The following is a 21,928-nucleotide window of genomic DNA, read 5'->3' on the forward strand; positions in this document are numbered from 1 at the left end:
TAAAAGCCCTTTCTCAGTTTAAAACCATTTATTAATGCTTTTATTTTAGGCGGAGGGCAATATGGAGAGCCATTGTGCATTGTTTACAACCTTGGCCACAACGAGCTAAATGTATAGTTCAGAATTTCTCCAGTAACCTTCATCTATCTGCACACACCTCTGTGGTCTTGCAATATGGGGAAATAATGCAGCAGCCACATAAGCAGCAAAGCAATGAGATCCACAGAGGAGCTGCACAGCACTGGACTTTCACATTGGAACTGAACTGGAGGGTTAAGTGCCATTTTACCCAAGGATGCCCATGTGGTCTGCCACCCAAAATATATTTAACTGGTTTGAGAAGAGGTTGACTTTGGAATAACTGTGATTCCAGCTCCTTAGGTGAGCTATGAGAGTACAGCAAAATGTCATAGCTTTACGATATTGTTTTATAAAAATATAACTTCACCTGTGCTAATGATAATTGTGTTGTAATATCTCACCCAACAGTATTATAATATTAAGTATATAGTATTATAGGAGGATGAATTCAGTCCTCCTATAATGCATACTGTATATTAAGTAACACAAACAGTATCCGACAGAAGTGAGTACACCGCTCACATTTTTGTAAATATTTTATTCTATCTTTTCATGTGACAACACTGAAGAAATGACACTTTGCTACAATTTAAAGTAGTGAGTGTACAGCTTGTATAACAGTGTAAATTTGCTGTCCCCTCAAAATAACTCAACACACAGCCATTAATGTCTAAACCGCTGGCAACAAAAGTGAGTACACCCCTAAGGGAAAATGTCCTAATTGGGCCCAAAGTGTCAATATTTTGTTTGGCCACCATTGTTTTTCAGCACTGCCTTAACCCTCTTGGGCATGGAGTTCACCAGAACTTCACAAATTGCCACTGGAGTCCTCTTCTACTCCTCCATGAGGACATCACAGAGTTGGTGGATGTTAAAGACCTTGCGCTCCTCCACCTTCCATTTCAAGATACCCCACAGATGCTCAATAGGGTTTAGGTCTGGAGACATGCTTGGCCGCCAGTCCATCACCTTTACCCTCAGCTTCTTTAGCAAGGCAGTGGTCGTCTTGGAGGTGCGTTTGGGGTCGTTATCATGTTGGAATACTGCCCTGCGGCCCAGTCTCAGAGGGCAGGGGATCATGCTCTGCTTCAGTATGTCACAGTACATGTTGACATTCATAGTTCCCCAGTGTCGGCAGCACTCATGCAACCCCAGACCATGACACTCCCACCATCATGCTTGACTGTAGGCAAGACACAGTTGTCTTTGCACTCCACCTGGTTGCCGCCACACACGTTTGACATCATCTGAGCCAAATAAGTTTATCTTGGTCTCATCAGACCTCAGGACATGGTTCCAGTAATCCATGTCCTTAGTCTGCTTGTCTTCAGCAAACTGTTTGCGGGCTTTCTTGTACATCATCTTCAGAAGAGGCTTCCTTCTGGGATGACAGCCACATCGACCAATTTGATGCAGTGTGCGGCGTATGGTCTGAGCACTGACAGGCTAACCCCCCACCCCTTCAACCTCTGCAGCAATGCTGGCAGCACTCATACATCTAGTTCCCAAAGACAACCTCTGGATATGATGCTGAGCACATGCACTCAATGTCTTTGGTCAACCATGGCGAGGCCTGTTCTGAGTGGAACCTGTCCTGTTAAACTGCTGTATGGTCTTGGCCACTGTGCTGCTTCTTAGTTTCAGGGTCTTGGCAATCTTCTAGCCTAGGCCATCTTTATGTAGAGCAACAATTCTCTTTTTTCAGATCCTTAGAGAGTTCTTTGCCATGAGGTGCTATGTTGAACTTCCAGTGACCAGTATGAGAGAGTGAGAGCGATAACACCAAATTTAACACACCTGCTCCCCATTCACATCTGAAACCTTGTAACACTAACAAGTCACATGACACCAGGGAGGGAAAATGGCTAATTGGGCCCAATTTGGACATTTTAACTTAGGGGTGTACTCGCTTTTGTTGCCAGCGGTTTTTTACAGACTTTTTTGGACAGCTCAGCTTCAGCTGCTAAATTAGCAGTCTGCTGCAATAAGGAAATAATACTCAATAAATACTAAAATAATTATCTGTAATAAGAACTAGCAAGCCAACAGACATACATTCTTTGGTGAATTTCCAAGAATGATATCTCTGAGACTAAAAAATGTTGTGTGATTGTTTTAATCTTTTTTTTCCCTTCTAATGCTTCTGAATATGTGACTGCTTCCAACATTTTTGGATGAAGTATGGAATGGTGAGAACCTTGTCATACATTTGGTCTTGGTGCCTGGAATCTGGCCCTATTAGTTTTCGGTGCAGTGAAATCCTTCAGCTCCCCTATGACCAGATTAAAAAATACCTCCTACAGTAAAGCAGTCCCATAAATAAAGGGCATCTAAACCAAAAAGAAAAAAAAATAATATATTGCAGCATACCAGCCATTTGATATGGTGGCAGCATTTGTTTCCCCTTTCTAGGCTTTATTTCCTTTATTTTCACTTGCTGATCCTTTAGGTTACATTTTTGTTCTTGGGTTTAGATGTATTTTAAGATTCTCTAAACAGAACATTTCTCCTAACAGTTAAAGTGGTTCTAAAGGCAGAAAGTTGTTTTTTCTTTAACTCAGTAAATTCTATGCATTAAGGTAAAAAAATTTTCCTCATGCAGCAACCCTCCTCCAGCACCCCCAAATACTTACCTGAACCTGATCTTGATCCAGTGATCCGCACAAGAACAGAAGCCCTCTCCAGTCTCTCCCTCCTCATTGGCTCAGATGTAGCAGTCAATCACAGCCAGTGAGGAAGGAGCGGGGGGAAGGTCAAGCCCCACTCTGTGTGTCTTATGGACACACAGGACAAAAAATGGGAGCGAGCATGAAAGAGTGCCCCCATAGCAAGCATCTTGCTATGGGGGTACTCGGTGGGGGGGGGGGAGCTAGGAGCTCTGGCAGGGGACATGTTTGTTATTTTTTAAAAATACAATTTAAACTTTTCCAATAATTTTAACACCTCCAACATATACCTAACCCCCTAAAATCCATTCTTAACCCCAAAGCCCCATCACACCATTGGTGTTGCAGCAATGTAGGTTAACACATGGGTACATATGAGTTGCTATACATTTTGAATGGCACACTGCACCTGTGTTATAGTTCACCACAATGCACAAATGTGAACACTTAGTAATGTGGTGTGATGCACAAAAAATGGTGCAGCTGTGTATTTACATGCATAGGCTGCCTATTCAAAAAGAAAAAAAACTTTCTTTAAGCAATGCATGTTAAAACAAAGCATCCCTTTTACCCAATAACACATAGCTGACCCTCAACTTCAATATTTCCACCCTAACCCAGATTGCAGACATGCTGAAACCAAGCAAGTCTTGACAAAAACTACATGTCCAAACTGCATACCCAACTGTACCCACTGCCTCCGACAATAAAAGCACTTTACGATAGGCTGCTTTTTAGTGACATTAAAACTTTAAATACTTACTTATCAATATAAATTCTATGGCTTAAAATTAAATGAATATTGATACTATTCAGTATACCAAACCAATTACATTCAGATTATTTAATAACCAATTAAGTGTTATCCCTGTAAAATCAGTTTCCATAAGAGTCTATAGTAATGTTAAGGACTGCATTCTCAATTGTGACCACTAGATGGAGACAAACATCCATGAGCTGAACTTATTACATTTATTTCACATTGGAATTTAAATATATATTTTTTTTTTGTGCTAAATACTAATTATGTATAAATATGCAGAGTTCTGATGTATTCATTGCATCGATTTGGCTTGCAAGGTCTATATATTGTGTGTTTTTTTCTGAGTGCAGTAAGATCACTAACACCCGTCCTCTATATATGTTTTAATTGGCTATGGCATATATTAGTATGCCATGTAGCAGCATATTAGACAGCCTGATAAGCAAAACACAGGTTTTCTTACATAAAAAGGTCTTACCTTGTATTCTTGGACCAATCCATTCTGGTTTTCTTCCGGAGGAGGCAACCAGCTGACTACAATTGATGTTCCATTCCCTTCACTCTTCTTAATTGCAACACTCTGCGGAGGAGCGCTGGGAGCTGCATAGGAATTCAAATAAAATGAAGTTATTGCTTAGAGAGGAGTCTCGGTTCGCAATATCATAAGATGCCTTCTGTGGCAGCTCAGTGCTTTTGTTCCATCACCTAAAAGCCCAGGAAGGAAAATCATACGGGACGAATATCTGATATAATTGTATGGCCAGGACCATGGTTTCAAATTTAAAGTGAATGTGTTTTATTATTTATTTATTACTATTTCTATAGTAATATTTATATAATATAATACTCTATAAGTATTTCTATAGCGCTGACAATTTACACGGTACATATTGTATATACTATACTGTCCTCAAAGAGCTTACAATCTAAGACCAATAGTTCATATGCAATCATTGCAAATACTGAGTTCATTCCGACAGCAGCCAATTATTTCAGGTACTTATATAGTGCCATCAATTTACGCAGCGCTTTACATATATATATTGTACATTCACATCAGTCCCTAACCCTCAAGGGGTGTACAATCTAAGGTCCCTAACTCACATTCATACATATGCATACTATGGACAATTTATACAGGATCCAATTAACCGACCAGTATGTCTTTGGAGTGTTATTCAATTTAATGCATTTTTATGTGTTTTTGGCATTGTGCGTTTTTCCTGCATTTTAATACGGTTCTATATACACATTCATGACCACTGGGTTTTTGTCACAGTGCAGCAACACAGCTGTTTGTAGAACTTTTAAAGTGGTTGTAAACCTCAGACAAGAAATATGAACAATGCACATCCCTCTATAGTGTGTATTTGTCTCAATTAGGAGCACTAAGTGTCATTTCTGTCTGCTGCCTCATTCCTCTGCTATCTGCATAGGTCACTTCTGACAAGTTTTCCTGACACCAAGATAAAAATGGTGACGAGGAGGGACCTCCAGCAGATTGACAGTCTCAGTTCTGTTCCTGTGTGCTGTGTGGAGAGGGGTGTGTCTCTTCGCTCCAATCAGCTCTCAGAGCTCTCCTCACTGAGCTCTGCAGTGTGTAATTTCAGCTCTCCAACCCCTTTTTCCTGAACTGTCAGACAAGCTTTATAAATGTTGTACTTTGAATGGATGTAGAGAAAAGAAAGCTGCAGATAAATATGTACAACTTATGTAGGAGGATTTGTTTCATCTCTGTGTATCACCTGAGGCCAGTCACTTCACTGGGTATATGTAAGGGTTTACAAACACTTTAATAACTGCCTCACATCTATACATTTTAGCACACTGTACAGGCTGGCTGTTATTTTAAAGCTGAACTCCAGGGGAAAAAAACAACATTGAAGCAATAGCTAGGTGGCAGTCATGTACCTCTAATGACATGTACCCCACTGGTGGCTGCTGCTTCATTCCTGAAATCTGTTACATTCATGCACACCCTGACAGTGACCAGAGTGTTGAACTTCCACCACTGAAACTGGGAGTCGGGGTTGAAGCACAGTGATCCCAGCGAGACACATATCTTATAGTTCCTCTATTCACAAAATGTCTTGTATTCTTTTTAAGGGATATAAGGCATTCTGTGATTAGAGGAGGGGAGATCCTGATGGTTATGTGCCCTTGTCCAATCACAGAACACCTTAAAATCCCTAAAACGAATACAAAAGGTTTCATGAATAGATGAGCTGCAGACGAAGCAGCTTGCAATGATCACTGTTCTTCACCCCGACTCTTAGTTTTAGTGGTGGAAGTTCATTGCTCTTATCACTGTCAGGGCTTTGCTCTCTGAAGAGCAATCTGTGTTAGGATCACTCTTCAGATAACATTTGACAGACAGTGAAGAGCCATTGTATCCCTCACCAACTGCATTATCCCAACTGCATGGAATGCTTGCAGAGCGGCCCTATTTGCTTGATTGGGTCATGTAGCTCCTGTCAAAAACAACAGGGATTATAATTTCTTCCATAGTTGAGAGGTACACTATCAGAGGCTGGCTAATGCCCTGATACCATTTTTGTGAAGTTCAGCTTTAGGCCTCGTCCACACGAGGCTTATCAATGCATATACACACGCAAGGGCCATGTTTACTCACACAGGAACACGCAGGTGTTCCGCGCATCCCCATGCAGGTAACCCAATTCATGTCAATTGGGATGCATGGACACAGCCACTGTTCCCAATTTGACATCCATATGGGCACACAGCCCTGTATCCACACTGTCTGCATTTAGGGCCATGCACCTGCACTCACATGGATGTCAATCGGAATCATCAGCTGTGTCCTGGCAGCCACTACACTACAATTGACATCAATGGGACTGCCTGTACAGTAACACACGGAACACTTGTGCATCTCCTTGCATGGGTTATGCTTTGATATGCCCCATGTGAGCAAGGTGATATAGAATATGTAAACCCAACATTTAATATTCATGAAACATGCCTGCTGTACCACTTACTTGTATAAAAATGTATACTGTTCTCTTTGTATTGTTTCCTCTGTGTGAAATCCCTGGTGCTCCTGCCAGTCCCTCTGCTGTCCTATTAAAACTGACCACACTAGGCTTGCTTGAAAACACTGAATGGTCAGTTTTCTGTATCTGCTGGAAGCTAATACAATGATCAGACTTGTGTTGACATGCCCCCCTACACAGCCATTCACTGGGAAGATTGTTGTATTGCTGTTTCTCCTCCCCCAGCTCTCTGTACCCCTTATACAGCTGAGAATAGAGGAAATGTGATCATTTATAAAAAAGGAAAAAAAAAAAATTGATTGAGTTGTTTTACAAGGTGAGAGTTCACATACTGTATACTTTAGCATACCTTTTTGTTCTGTTCATTTAGAATGCTGCCCTAAGGCTCATGTACAGCAGCTGGCAATGCAGCAATGTTGCAGCAGACAATGGCGTACACTACATGATGTGCGTTATAAGAATGACAACAGCATTATTTTTCTCTGTTATAATATCTTGGCAACCCTACATAAGTTATCCATTGCTTTAAATGATCACATTTGTGTGATGCATTGTCCATTTCTTGATGCAGGAAGCATTTTAGAGACTGTTTATAGTAATAGTGGTGCATGAAAACGCATGATTGATGATAACACAAGTAAAAAAAAAGGGGACTTTGAGCTTCATCCTGTATGTTCAAATGGTTGTCTTTACTGAGAGTCAATCCATGTCATATGCTTTCACTGGTACACCATATCTGGAAGTTGGCGGCATAGGAGGTTTAAGGATATGTTCTAGCTAATCAAGCTAATCTTTCTGTTTAAGTTAAATACTGTACAGTGTACCTGTAAACAAATCACAGCTAAAATACCCGATCATAAATCCCTATAAAATCCGTTATCTCCAATCAGCAAAATGACAACCTAGAAAAATCTGCTTTTCATTACAAACACAGCATTACGGCAGCAATCAGCATTGCTCAGAGGAGAGCTACCTTCTTCCAGGGTCTTGGCAAACCGCACTTCACTGTCAGCTCCTTGAAACTCGTTAAAGAACGGCCTGGCTTTAATCTCGTAGTTCACGCCTTTCCTAAGTTCGGGAATGACCGCGCTATTTTTTGCCGGGGTGCGAACTTCGAATATTGACCAGGCTGATTCTCCGCGGTTCTCTGGACTCGGCCTGTAGAGGATCTTGTAACCTTGAATGTACTGTGATTGCTGGTCCACCTAAAGAGAGACAAAAAATACATTTTTGAAGGTTTAATAAAATGATATGGGCTAATGGTCCAGTAGTATTAAAGGCAATGTCTACTGATATGAAGATGATATGTCTAATTCTGTAAAAGCTCTGGGCAAGTATTGGTATTAATGCCGAACATCGAACAATTTATTAATTAATAAATACATACAGTGGGGAAAGGGTTAGATCCCCATCAGTTTTTTTTTTTTTTGCTGTTCACAGATTACAGATTATACAGGATTTCTATAGTGCCAACAGTTTGTGCAGCGTTTTACAAAATGAAGGTAGATATAACAGTTACAACACGATTTGGTACAAGAGAAAATAGAGGGCCCTGCTCGTTAGAGCTTACAATCTAAGAGATAGGAGAAAAAAACATGACAGACCTGGTATGTACCTGATGGAGCACTGTTCCAAGCGGCGATAAAGTGGCATGGAAAGTGGAGAACAGCCTCAGCCCTAGCTCCTCCTAATCAACCCCACTACTGACGGGTTTCGCCCTGTGCCATGGCTTAGTCATGGGGTTGGGCAAAACATGTCAGGAAGCACAGCTTATCAGACGGAGCTGGGGCTGAGGCCGTTCTCCACTTTCCTTGCACTCAGAGCCGCTCGGTGTATGGTACTTACTATCAAAAAAAAAAAAAAAAAAACAGAGTTTCTGTTCCCAATCTATTAATAAACGTGTTTTTATTGCTGCCTGTGTACCCATTGGAGGGCCTTTCTTCACTCTCTGTCCAGGCGACACAACAGCAAGTTAAGGGAAGATAGGGTAGATAAACCCTAACAATGAATTTATTAAATATATTACCAAAAGTGTTTTGCTATATCTGTTCAACAAGTGCAAGAAATACCTAGATCCCCCTAGAAAATGTGTCAACTGATAACTTACTGCACTCTCTGCCTGTGCTGCAATCTATTCATTTATATTGTGACTACAGAACCCCTTCCGTCAATGTTATGGAGGAAATGAGAGGGGGGGGGTGTTTGTAGTCCTGCCCTATAGTGACCATGCTAATTCTCATTAAAGTATGGGGAGTATGAGCTGGCACCTTAGGTCAAAAAATGCATTACCGGCAGAGGTAGCGAGTCAGTCAATAGTAAGTAGCTTCATACATGCTTGGGACAAACATAGATCTATACTCATTCAAAAAGTTAAAAAAAAAATTACATTTAAAAAATGGGCAGACTCGATGGACCACCTGGTTTTTTTCTGCCATCAATTTTATAGAGAGACAGAGAGAGAGAGAGAGAGAGAGAGAGACAGAGAGAGAGAGTATATTTTCTATCACAAGGCTAAAATAAAAGGTAAAAAAGAAAACTGAAAACTACTGCATCCACCACACCTAAGGACTGGCAAGCATCAATATATGTATTGATTTTTCTTGAGTTTAGATACACTTTAACCCAGTACCACTTTATTAAAAAAAAAGCTGCAGTTTACTTCAAGCCGTGTAGGTCTAATGTAAGTAATTCAAGAGGAAATGGTATAAAACTATAGGTGAGGTATAAAACCCTTTGACTGAGGCTGTGTAAACAGCAATAAAGGTGAAGAGAGTGTAGTAACTAGCAGAAGCCATGACATTTGCTAAGAGCAATCATAGCAATAAAAGCTAAAAGATACTTTGGTTAATATAGGTGACAGCAATTAGGAAATTGGTCTGTGACTCACAAAACGTGTGTAATATCTAAAGCAAAACCTTCTCACCTTTTGAAACTTGGAAATAAGAGTACATCTGAACCCAAAAATATATATATATATTGCTGCTTACTAGTCTTGAAATGTTACTACTGCAGGGCTTGAAAAATCTGCTTTGAATCTAGGAGCCAGCTAAAAAAGTTAGGAGCCAGTTTTTTAAATCAGTAATTATATGATGTCATCAAATGGTCATCATGGGATGATGGCAGGAATCCTAAGCCTTTCCTCTATGGGTGGATGGATTCTGAGGTATGGATTCACTGGTAACAAGGTCTTCCAGAGTTCCCTTTTATGGGATAGGTGGGTGCAGTCCTCTGTATCTAGTGGAGGCTCCCTCTCTGGATTGACACTCCCCTCAGACGACATTCGGGTGCACGAAACGGGTAAGGAGGAGTCAGTAACGCCGTGACATCACGCTGTGACGCCACGCCGCCAGAGCAACGAGGCGCTCTGGCGGCCATCTTTTAGCTCTGGACGGTTAGTCCACATGGTTTTACATGCCCTGCTGTTTGTTTTAACCTGGATTTTGTGCAATAAATGTTTACAAAGTTACTACACTATGGGCATCCTTTTGCTTTGACTCCCCCGAGGAGTTTTTGATTCACAGCTGTCCTGACATTCAGAGAGGGAGCCTCCACTAGATACAGAGGACTGCACCCACCTATCCCATAAAAGGGAACTCTGGAAGACCTTGATACCAGTGAATCCATACCTCAGAATCCATCCACCCATAGAGAAAAGGCTTAGGATTCCTGCCATCATCCCATGATGACCATTTGATGACATCATATAATTACTAAATGCGCATTTACATGCGCTTTCTGGTGAGTGCGCATTGCTTATACACCTATATGCACATCCTCCGGTCCGGGAAGACGCATGATTATTGAGCACTTGAGTCACCTGATCAGCAATCAGTGTTTTTTTTAATGTATTTTATTTATATTTATTAACTTATAATTTCTTTGATCTTAGCGCCGCACATTATTCTGCTTCATTTATTGGAGGTTTTGCTTGGTTACCTTGTGCTTGGCTGCTTTTTAAGTATCTTTAGGCGCTCACATTTACCCTTATTTTCTACAGTTTTTTAAATCGGCTGCCTGGTGCCCAGAGCTGCATGTCTGGGGCATTGGGCAATAGGAATTGCTCACGCCTGGTACCAAAGTTATTTTTAGGTTCTGTTTAAAATTTTGCAAATAAGTATTTTTTTCTCCTTCACTAATGTGCTCTGATGAGACTGCACTGATGGTGACTAATAGGTGGCACTGATGAGGAGGCACTGTCAGGCGGCCCTGATGGACACTGATAGGGAGGACTGCTAGGCGACCCTGATGGGCACTGATAGGCGGCCCTGATGGACACTGATAGAAGGCACTGATAAGGAGGCACTGATGAGGAGACACTGATTGGAAGCACTGACGAGGTTGCAATGTTCTGTTACTTAAATCAAACCTGTGTTTCTCTCTTAGTGGGGGGGGGGGGGCTGTAAAATGAACTGAAGTTATAGCCAGCTATAGCCAGTTATAGCCAGCTGGCCCACACTCCCTGTCCATTCACCGGCGGAATCTGGCACCCGCAACTGCAGTGCCAGTACCCAGCTGTCAAACTGGGAAGAGGATGTCGGAGATGGATAGGCAGTGAGTGCAAGCCAGGGGAATCCCTCAGTCAGAATGGCAGGCACACTGCACTCATCACAGCCCCGCCCAGCAGGAGGGCAACGATTCCTATAAAGGAACGCTGTATCCCGTTCCAGCAGGCCACAAAGCTGCCCCCTCAATTACCAGACAGCCTGATTGCTTCACCCTCGGGGGTGCATGCGCCACATGGGGAGACCAAATCCAGACCACTTTTAAAGTGTAGCCCAGGCGCAATTTTGTCAAGCCCTGTCCTAGGGTGGCTATGCTCACTTATTCACTGTATCTATAAAGGGATCCAAGTTGCCACCCACGCTGCAAACCTGTCTGCTTTTGTTCATCTACACTATATGGGGGATGATGGGATTAGTAGTTTACACAAATAAGATAATATTGGGGTAGATTTACTAAAACTGAAGGGTGATATTCTGGTACAGCTGTGCATGGTAATCAATCAGCTTTTACCTTCAGAGTGTTCAATTTAGCTTTGACAATAAAACCTATAGGCTGATTGGTTTCTATGCACAGCTGCACCACATTTTGCACTATTTATTTTTTGTAACTAAGCCCCATTGTGTCATGCTTTCAGGTGAGCTCAAAGGGAGTGACAATGATATGACATTTCTCAAAAGATCAACAGATATTTTCTGTACTTGTTGATAATGTTCTTCTCCTGGAAAAAAATATGTATACACCACATCCAAGGACTTGTAAGATGCAATATATTATTATTTTTGTTCTTGAGTTTAGCTATACCTTAAGCCACTTTAGGACCCATTTACAGCCAACAAAAGAATGTCAAAGAGAAGGTGCACCAACCTAGGGCAAGCCAGCTTCCGTTGAGTCAACCATACTTTTGGCTCTGAGGAAGAAATCTTGAGCCTTGAAATGCATAAGCCATTTTGGAACCTATGAGGTCTTTCTATGCCATCCGTTGAGCATTGCGGACCTGTAGGCAAACTTAATTGCAACTTTTGATATGCTTGTGCATGTCACGCGTTTGTGAGTTTGTCACTTGTTATACTGATTTAATAAAATTGTGTTATGGTAATGCACTAGGTCAGTGCACCCTCTCCTTTTGATTTGTAATTTATGAGAGGATACCCACAGTCCTGAGGGGGCAACAAGACAATCACGCTACACCTGTAAGCTAGTCAAGTGGACAGTCCATCATGTCCTTAAGCACCAGACTCCAGCACAGGATTCTGATTCTTTGGTCCATCTACAGCCCACCGAATCCACAACCATTTCTTATTTCAGCTGTGTTGAATTTGAATGGAGTGTGAAGGAGCTGAGTTAGATAGGATGGTGAGTGTTCATATCCACTTACTGTCCAATGTACTTCAATGGAGGAAGAAGAGAGGATGGTGGGATTGTGCAGGTGTAACACCACATCTCCTAGTTCTCGCTGTACTTGTTTATGATCCACACCCTGAGCTGTAGGAGGAACATCTGGAACAATAATGAGAAGAATTATTAAGGCTCAGGTCATGTATTTGTATAGGAAAATGATAGTGCAGATCTCCTAGTATTATTTTCTGTATTCATGAAGAAAATTATGTATAACACTTGATACATAAAATGAATTAAAAAAAGTTAAATCAAAGCAAGGAAAAAAAACCTGCGTGTTTTTATTTTCTTTCTAGAGGCAAATTTACAAAGACAAAACATAAAGCAGAACCATGAAAACTGCAAAGCCCAACAAAGATTAATTATCAAATCATCCCTAAATAATCATAAAAAACATTAAAGAACCATAGACTTTTCAACTGATTCCTCAAAATGCATACCAAGGCATTGCTTGTAAGGCCTCTGCTGAAGGGACTTGGCCAAACAGCAGCTTCCTAAACAATGTTCCTTCCTTTTGGCAGAGATCGCTCAGGGTGAATCCTTGATTAATGCAAAACAATTAAATGTACAAGAACATTTTTGAAAGAAAAGTATGGCTTTAAAAAAAAATAATAATCATATTCACCTAGACGGCTGCAGCACCTATCCCAACTGCATCTGCAGTTGATCAAACACTGCTGATTGCTCAGTTCTCGGTCTTCAGCCTGCAGAGAGCCAATGACTGTCTGTCACTGACTCTCTGTTCTGCCCCTCCAGTGCTCGCTGTATCACCAGGCTGTGGAGGGAGCGGGAGTGGCTGACTCAGGCTCTCAGAGAGTAGCTGAGAGGCTGAACTAGCTGCTGCTCAATGGATCTGTGTGTATCCTAACTGTAAAGTCGGGATCTTTCCCAAGCTTGGACTGGTTGAGTGACGTCACAGGAGTACAGGACAAACTGCACTCCTATGATCCACAGAAGAAGCATAGCCAAAATAGATTTGCCTATACTTCTTTAAGGATCAGTCCACCCTAAAGTGATATTTTAATTTACAGGCAGGACATTGGGTGAATTAATTATTTAAATTACTTAATTATTTTATTAGTTGTTTTTTTTCTGCCTTACAGCAATGGGGTCCTTGGTTCGAATCCCAGCCAGAACACTACCTGCATGGTCTCCCTGTACATGCATTGGTTTTCTCCAAAGATATTCTATTAGGGTAATTAGCTTCAGTCTAAAGTAGACCTAGTATGTGTATGTATGCATGTGAGATAGGGGCCTCGATTGTAAGCTCCTAGAGGATGAATGTGAATGTACAACATATATAAAGTGCTAGGTAAACTGGCAACACTATATAAATATCTCTTATGACTAGGTAGAGCTGTGTAGTCTGAGTCAGCCCATGACTTCTTATATCTCTTCTTATATCTCTTGGGTATTCCAACAATGCGATCTCATAATTCCCAATGCCTGTTCCTCTGGGAGTTCTGAGTTTTCTCATTCACGATTGCATGTTCCAGCTTCTCCCTTACATTTTGCATAATTGAAAATTAATAAAACATTCCACAGCCAAATAGACACTCCCTTATTAAGGCTGCAGCAGGTGTGCAAACCAACCCCTCCAGCATTTACCAACTTGAAAAGTCAGTTTTCAGACAGAATAAAACAGAAAAGAAAAAAAAGTAATTCTAATGTTCTCATGGAGAATCAGAAAAGTAAGTGAGGAACACTGGGCTGCAACTTTTTTCCAAATTTTTGGAACAGATGTAAAAGATTCCTGTGTATATATTAATGATGCTGCAAAGGGAAAATACCGTGTCTGACTCTACCAACCAATCAGAATTTTTTTTCCGATTTAATTTAAGTAAATTCTGCACATGAAAGAAATTGTGTTTTTCTCTTCTCAGCTGCAATGAACAACACCAGATTTTTGCACTGCAGTAGACGTTTCTCGCTATAATGGGCCCAATGTACTTAGTAACCATTGAAGAACATCCCTTCAGGAGCAGATCTGTATTGCTGTACATGAGGATAAATGACACGGAGGAGAGAAGGCAGTGACATTCCTCCCAGCTGCACTCTGTCTGACCCGTTCAGAGACATGGTGTGGCCAACAGAAATTTTATATCTCACCATGACACCTCGGAATAGGCCAGGCTCTCTGGGGATTTAGTAAAGCTGAAGGACATGAACAGTTGTAGAAAAGAATGGTTTGTGTGAATTCATAGTAGTTGGCAGTGTTCTCCTACAGACTCCTATAAACAAATTATTAGAAATGTTTATGCCGCTTTTAAGAATTATGTTAGAGGAATTCTTCAACTCAAACAAAATAGCTGAATTGTTTAAATCTATTGCCTTGCAGAGAGTTTAGGCCTCTGCTTCTTTTAAAGCTGAACTTCAGGCAGATATAAACTACACTCTCTACTGTAACATTTCTGTGTCTAAGGCTGTGTTTTTCTGTGAAATTCTTGAATACAAGAATATTTTAATGAGAATATACATAGAGTTGCTGACCCTCTGATTTGCAATATGTTGTGACAGTGCTGCGGCTGCAGATAGGCACTCATTTGCCCTTATTGTTAGTGTATTTTATGTGTGGCCCAAGACAATTCCTCTTCTTCCAATTTGGCCCAGGAAGGTCAAAATGTTGGACACCCCTGGTTTTGAGCATTACATTGAGATGATGGGGGTGTTGAAATTTCCAGATGTTTAAGCTGGAAGTGTAGGTACCGCTAGGCTTTCTACTTCCTACTTGCCATAAGAGTTAAAGTTTATATAAGATTGGGTTTACATTTCTTATGGTTATCTACCCAAGTGACTTGTTACTGTAGCTTACCTTGTGTTTTTACAGGATCTGATATTGGACTTGGATCACTCAGTCCATAGGCATTCGCTGCCCTCACAAGGAAGAGGTAGATTGCAGTGGGCTTTAGCCCCTTAACAGCAAACTTTTCAGTCCTGACATTTTCGGCCACTGTCTGCCAGCTGCTCCCAGATGCATGACTGAAATGAGAAAAGTAATCACGTATAGCAAGGAGCATATGAAAAGACTTGGTCAACAATGCTGTCCATGCATCTTCTGTCCTACCTGAAAGCTTCTATGATATATGATGTTGGTGTTGCACCAGAATTCAAGTTTGGTTGCCAAGAAAGGGTCACCGTGTTCCTGCTGACATCTGTAACTTCAGGTTTGGAGGGGGCACTTGGAATGAGGTTGGGGTCAGTAGCTCGTGGAGGTTGTACCGGAACACCAAATTCTAGAAAAGAAAGCAAAACTTGAAATGAACAACATCAAAAATTTATAATTTATTTAACCATAACTGGTATTTTATTCTTCTTCATTAGAGAAGTTTTCTGCTATACAAGATGAGGTTTTGTTAACATCATCTGTTCTTTCATTTTTTTTAGTCTAAGCAGAATGTGATCTTGTTCTTTTTTTCACAAGAGGTAAGGCTTTATTCCAGTACCATATATACACAAAAAGACTCTTCAGTGTTTTAATTTAACATATAAAATATGGCAAAGATATTAAAAAGTACATCTTTTGATGTTTGACCTATAAAAAATTTTACAAGTTCCACATCCTATTTTTATATTACTCTAACAAAAACTCAGCGAACATTACTTTTCACTGCCAAAAGTGAGAGAGAGAGGAAGTCAGGATGAGAAAAATATATACAGATAAAAGTTTCATTTACACATAGCTTTTTAACTATGGCCAGTTGACTGCTATTACTGTGACCACATATCCAAAAAAGTATGCTGGTTGGCTTGGGGTATTTATTATTGGGCCACAGCCGGCCACTAATACAGTATGTAAAAAAAAGGAAGTCCTATATACAGATCTCATGTATGAGCTGCCTTGCTGTACCGCACAAGGTTGTAGGGCACTTGCAGAGCGATTTCATTCACTTGAATGGGTCAAGCTTGGCAGGTTCTACACCCCCCAAACATGACAGGGCATAGGAGCCAGCAATACAGAGGAGACATCAACTTATGTGGCTCTTGCTCCCTCACTACAGCTCCAATTGCATTGCACTCTGTTTGATGCTCTGGGATGGTGGGTCAGCAAGCCCTGACCATGATCACTTGGCCAAGATCTACTGGTAGATCACGATCTACTGGTTGCTGACCCCTGCTCTGCTGGATTGGTATATTAGCTAGACTGAACTCCTATGCACACATATGTATAATATGTATAATATAACATACTGTATGTATACAGGCAGCCTGCCTGTCCATTATATATTGAATACTGTACATATGTGTGCAGAGGAGTTCAGTCTATTTAACATACCAATCCAGTAGAGGGTATTTGTATGTTTTTTTTGTTCCAGGATATAATCCTCTGGATATGTGTTTTTCCCTTTTTTAATATGTGTTGTTGTATTGTAAAAAAATTACTTTGATTTTACATAATAGTGTCTTGTGGTGTGCAAATAAAGTCCATACATATTGGAAGAGTAGTCTCCTCCTCTGGATTTTTCTCCTCCTTTTTCTACATCTATATCCTGTTTCTATCCTTGAGCCTCACTGGTGGCAATTGAGCTATTTCTGACCAACAGTCCAAGATACTGAGCAGGTTTTTCCACCTACAGAGTGCAGGAAATAATCAGTGAAAAGTGCAATGCCATCACCAACAGTTAGGTATCAACGTGGGTATTGGCATTCAAGTATCAAGTATTAAGTTTAAGTATCAAGCCCTGGTCCTATTTAACAACAGTCAAATAAATACTCAACATTTTCCCAAGAAAATATCTGGCAATCTCTAGTTTTTAGGTTATTCAACATCAAAAGAAATCTAAAATTTTACATTGTCTGTTAATTTTCTACAGACCAAGACTCTGCACTAGGCTATTAAATAATGGAGAAAGAAGAATATAAGTTTCTGACAAATCTGCAATACAAAAACAAAGAGACAATTAAATATTTTTATTGGTATTTGCTACCTTGAATCTCGATGTATGCACTCCAACTGGCTTCCCCGCTTGGAGTGGATGCAGTGCAGGTGTAGCGGCCTGTGTCACTTAGCTGAAAAGAAAGCTTGAAATTAGTATTTGGGCGGTCAGAAATGCACTGGGATGGAAAACCAATTACTGTTCCATCTAACAGAGGATGCGCTTGGCTTTGGTTGGAGAGCTATTAGCTGTTCCTGGGAGCCAATTTGTTTCATGACTTCAAAGAAGTGGCAAAATACATTACTTTATTTGTCGAGCAGAATTAATAATAACCTCTATCAGTCTAATTACACAATTACACATGCAAATATTTGCTGAAAGTAAATTCATGTCAAAGGACAGAAGTGGAACGAGTGCAGGATTATGACAATCGCTAGCTGGCATTTAAGCCACAGAATACATCATTTTGTTTTATTTTGTTTGTGCATTCGTTCCAGCAATATCAACATTGTGCTGCTAACAATACATTCTGTGGGTATTACAGCCGGCACAAAAACAGAAGTGCAGTAAATAAATACTAAGAAATAAAATACAGCACATTTCTGATTAAGTAAGACTGGGCAGAATATATTATACAAAGTATAAGGCAGATATAGTTAATACTGGTATCTTATTAGTGCCCAGTATTAAATGTGTTTATTATTTAAAGCTGTATGTCAAGCCAAAAAATATGTATTAGTTCAGATAGATATGATAGAATGGGAATGGATTAAAACACCTGTTGAATTTTTTACTGCTATCTGCAGCTTCATTAGGGAGTTTTTGCCTCACACACACTTTTAATACAGACAAAAATAATATTTGCTTTTTAATTATAGTAGAAGGCTAGAACCCCTCTTTATTACAGCCCATGCTTTGTTGGAGATTTTCCCTTACTTCTTCTGGTGAAACTCTTTTCACATGGTAAGTGGGGGGAGACCTACTTAATGAAGCCATAGCTAATGGTAAAACTGGCAATATTTGTTGTCATGAAGTGGTGTATTTGTGTGAAAAGCCCTTAACGAATTAAAAACTCACAGATCTATGTCTATATACTAGTAATTAACTGGCAGTTAGAGAGCAGGAACTTCTGTTGGATTAATCCTATAGCCAGCAACACTAATCATTGTGTGCTGCTGAAAGAAAGGCTCCTTGTTGGCAGAACACAATAGCACTGCAGGAAGGATTCCCCCCATCAGCATTGACTGTGTTGATTGGGAAATCATGGGCAAATAAAATTGCATAGCATATGGCCTGCCTTACATGGGCATGTTTCAGCAGTTTTACTTTAAACAGTCAGTCCATTTAACACGTTTTTAAGAGTAATGTTGCATTGTGTTAAAGCAGACATATACATATATATATATATGTATGTATATGTATATATAGTGTTCAACGAGCTTAAGGATCTTGTTTAGTGTCACATTAAGTTTCTTTTTTTAATGGCACCTTCTAAGTTGAACATTTCCTACTCCTTTAGGAAATCAACTGCAATATCTCTGTCTATGTAACATTGCTCTTTTAGCAAATAGGCCCAACAATGTTTAAGTGACTTTATACTTCTAACGTACCTTAGCATAACGGATCTGCAATGCTCCACTGTCCATCAGTTTAATACGTGAGTCCTGAGCTGTTATCAGGATGCCATCTTTCCTCCAGTGAATTGTGGGAACTGGAACTCCGGTAGCTATGCAATCCAAGATTAAAGTGCCATCTACAGCTACTGTCTGGTTCTGAGGACCTTGGCGGATAACTGGAGGAGGACGGTCAGCCACCACTGCCAAAGTAAACAACAGGAAATAGATGTCTGCAACTGGAAGCAATTTTCTAATCCATCAAGCAACAGTAGTTGCTGTAGGCTTCAAAACAAGCTAAAGATAATTAAGCAAGTAATTAAACCAGGAATCATACATTATTCAAGGGAAATTTTCATGATAAGCACGACACAGAATACTGAAACTGTATCTCTTGTTTGAAGGAAAAGATGTTCAGGACTTGCTGGCATTATTCAGGCAAAGAAAAAAAAGAATCAGAAATGGAAGAGGAATTCTGAATTCACTTCCAATGATTTAATAGCTGAAAGTGCTGAGTGGTAAAATATAGAGTTACGCTGTTCTCATCCACAAAAATGACACACTGGGGTGAAAGAAAAACATTAGTTCACTTTGGAAAGATCGGTTTATCAGCTTTTATACTAGTGTAAAAACAGATGTTTGCATGGCAAGCCAGAAAAGAACATCAACACGCTTCCCAAATACATTCTGAATCTTTAGGTGACCATCTTGAATTCACATTTGGCAACAACTTTTTTCTGAATATTAAGAACCTTGAAAAGTACATCCTCAATTTACTTAAGTCTGTTATTTTTGCTTTAATGGTTTAAGGATAGAATTGAGATTTAAATGGATAGAGTAAGGTTTTGAGTTTTCAAAGAACAGGTGCACTTAATAGGATTGACAGCAAAGTATGATGTGAATACATAATCCAGAAAGACATATTAGAGGAAAGGGCTGGGGGCGTTAGCATAGGGAAAGATGAAATTGTTTATTAATCAGTACTTTGTAAGGTCATTTGTTAGAGTCATTTTTACAGAGATTTTTTTTTCTGTACTTGACCTTTTAAAACTTGTGATAGGCCTCCTCCTGATTTTAATCCCAGATTAGCCTTATATATGTTGTGGAGGGGCATTGATTGAGAATTTTTTTTTTTAATATTCCTTATAAAATTTTCTTACAATGTGTGTTCTGCTTAGGGTTTTATTTAATATCCCATTCCTTTGTTAGGACTTTTTTACATGGGCAACAGTGTCTATTTCCCTCTGAAAAGTAATCTGCGGTGGTACAGCAGTGTCTGCCAGGAAGTGATCCTGACAGAATCTATAATTAATCATATGCTACCTATACCATATAAAATAATAAAAAATTGTGTAGTCAAAATAAAAATATCTCAAAAAGTGTCCATAAACAACAATACACCAAAAAGTCACTAATTAAGATCAGTGTATAAACATATACAAGTGTCCTTCAAAAAAATAATAAAGTCATGGACTTAGTGATAAGGGACTAAGTCCGATGACGAAACGCGCAAGGGAAGTGACGTCAGACGTACACGGAACCAGAAGTGATGGAGCGGCCATCTTGGTTATTGGAAAATCCTTTCAAACACTCATGGATGATACCAGGACTTCCCAGAAATTTGAAATGTTTGTGAAATGGCATTTTTAAAGACTGTAACAATGTAAGAACATTAATAAAGTATGGTTTTAATGGTGTATTGCAGTATTACACTATATTTTGTTCCATGTATGTTATGTATCGGTGGAGCTTGGTATTAGAAGGAGTAAGGAGTACACAGGCTTGCTTTACCCAGATGACAACAGGGAGATTTATGCGTAAGACTGTGATGACATCCTAAAAAGATCTCTTCTGTGGAGTGTATTCTTTGGAATTGTACCTTATCCTGATGGTCTGCTAAGGTGTGATTATTAATTCCATTTAGTAAGGGTATTCACTCCTTACACATTGGAAGTGTTCACTATTATTGACACTTGTTGTTGGTTGTTTATTTTGCACTGAGAGTGATTCACTGTCACCGCTGACAAATCTATTCACCAATTTTTCAATGCCAGTGATCACGTGTGATTTGCACAAGTTTTATTTTATTTATATTTTTTTTGTATTGGTTATATTGGTTTATTAGGGATAACGCACTATGTAAATTTTCTTTTTTTTTGAGGTTCTATTTTGATTGTGGGAATCATGTGGAAGGCTTTAACAGCAGGATTTTGAAATACCGCTATGTGACTTTATTATTTTTTGAAGGACACTAGTATATGTTTATACACTGATATTAATTAGTGCCTTTTTGGTGTATTGTTGTTTATGGACACTTTTTGAGATATTTTTATTTTGACTACACAATTCTTTATTATTCTATATGGTATAGGTAGCATATGATTAATTATAGATTTTTACACTTTTAGGGTAAAGGTGATATTTATGCTATTGGGTATACTTTGTTATTTAATTATATTTAGGGAGATACCGTCATTTTTCACATAGATCCTGACAGAATGTTTGTTTTTTTTGTTTTTTGTACTTTAAATCCCAAGAAGGATTTTTGTTAAAATTCCACACTGAAACTGACTTGCGGCTGCAGCTCATTGCCATTAACCTTAATGCCACCAAGTCAAATTCTGCAGTTAAAATAGCTGTGGCTGCAAAAAGCACAGTATTTGTGGCATGTGTACACCTCCATCTGATGGGAATGTTAAAATTTAGCTGGGCAGTTGGGGAGGCAAGAAAAACCACAACTCAACCACCTGCTTTTACCACCTTCTGGCCACCCCTATGGAAGAGCCCTAAAGAAAAGGACTAAGCAAACTGCATACAGGCATAGCCACCCAAAATTTGTGGGCCTATGAGCTCTGGAAAATTCTGTTATCCCTCAGTACTGTCATGGTGACTCAGGCCAAAAAGCAAGATATGTTATGTAACTGGAAGCAGAGAAACATATTTAATAAGCAGTTTTAATTAAAAAAAGTTATAAAATAAAAAGATATACCGGTAATTGTTTAAACATTGTATAGCTTCA

The 21,928-nt window shown here is 39.6% G+C and overlaps 1 protein-coding gene across 3 annotated transcripts in view; it reads right to left on the minus strand.

The window, feature by feature from the left end:
- ROBO1 (roundabout guidance receptor 1) overlaps nucleotides 1-21,928 on the minus strand; it is a 1,375,987-nt gene that overhangs the window by 95,113 nt on the left and 1,258,946 nt on the right. For all 3 annotated transcript variants that reach the window (XM_089682911.1, XM_089682910.1, XM_089682909.1), the window contains 7 exons: nucleotides 18,907-19,112; nucleotides 17,348-17,429; nucleotides 15,487-15,655; nucleotides 15,235-15,401; nucleotides 12,403-12,524; nucleotides 7,498-7,729; nucleotides 3,989-4,110 (listed from right to left, as the gene is read on the minus strand). In XM_089682911.1, the coding sequence (XP_089539037.1) occupies nucleotides 3,989-4,110; nucleotides 7,498-7,729; nucleotides 12,403-12,524; nucleotides 15,235-15,401; nucleotides 15,487-15,655; nucleotides 17,348-17,429; nucleotides 18,907-19,112 (1,100 nt within the window). The remainder of the gene's footprint in view (nucleotides 1-3,988; nucleotides 4,111-7,497; nucleotides 7,730-12,402; nucleotides 12,525-15,234; nucleotides 15,402-15,486; nucleotides 15,656-17,347; nucleotides 17,430-18,906; nucleotides 19,113-21,928) is intronic.

The sequence above is a fragment of the Staurois parvus genome, unplaced genomic scaffold (genome assembly GCF_062004578.1).
Source record: "Staurois parvus isolate SC_StPar_1 unplaced genomic scaffold, SC_StPar_1.0 ptg000299l, whole genome shotgun sequence".
In the NCBI taxonomy this organism is placed as follows: Eukaryota; Metazoa; Chordata; class Amphibia; order Anura; family Ranidae; genus Staurois; species Staurois parvus.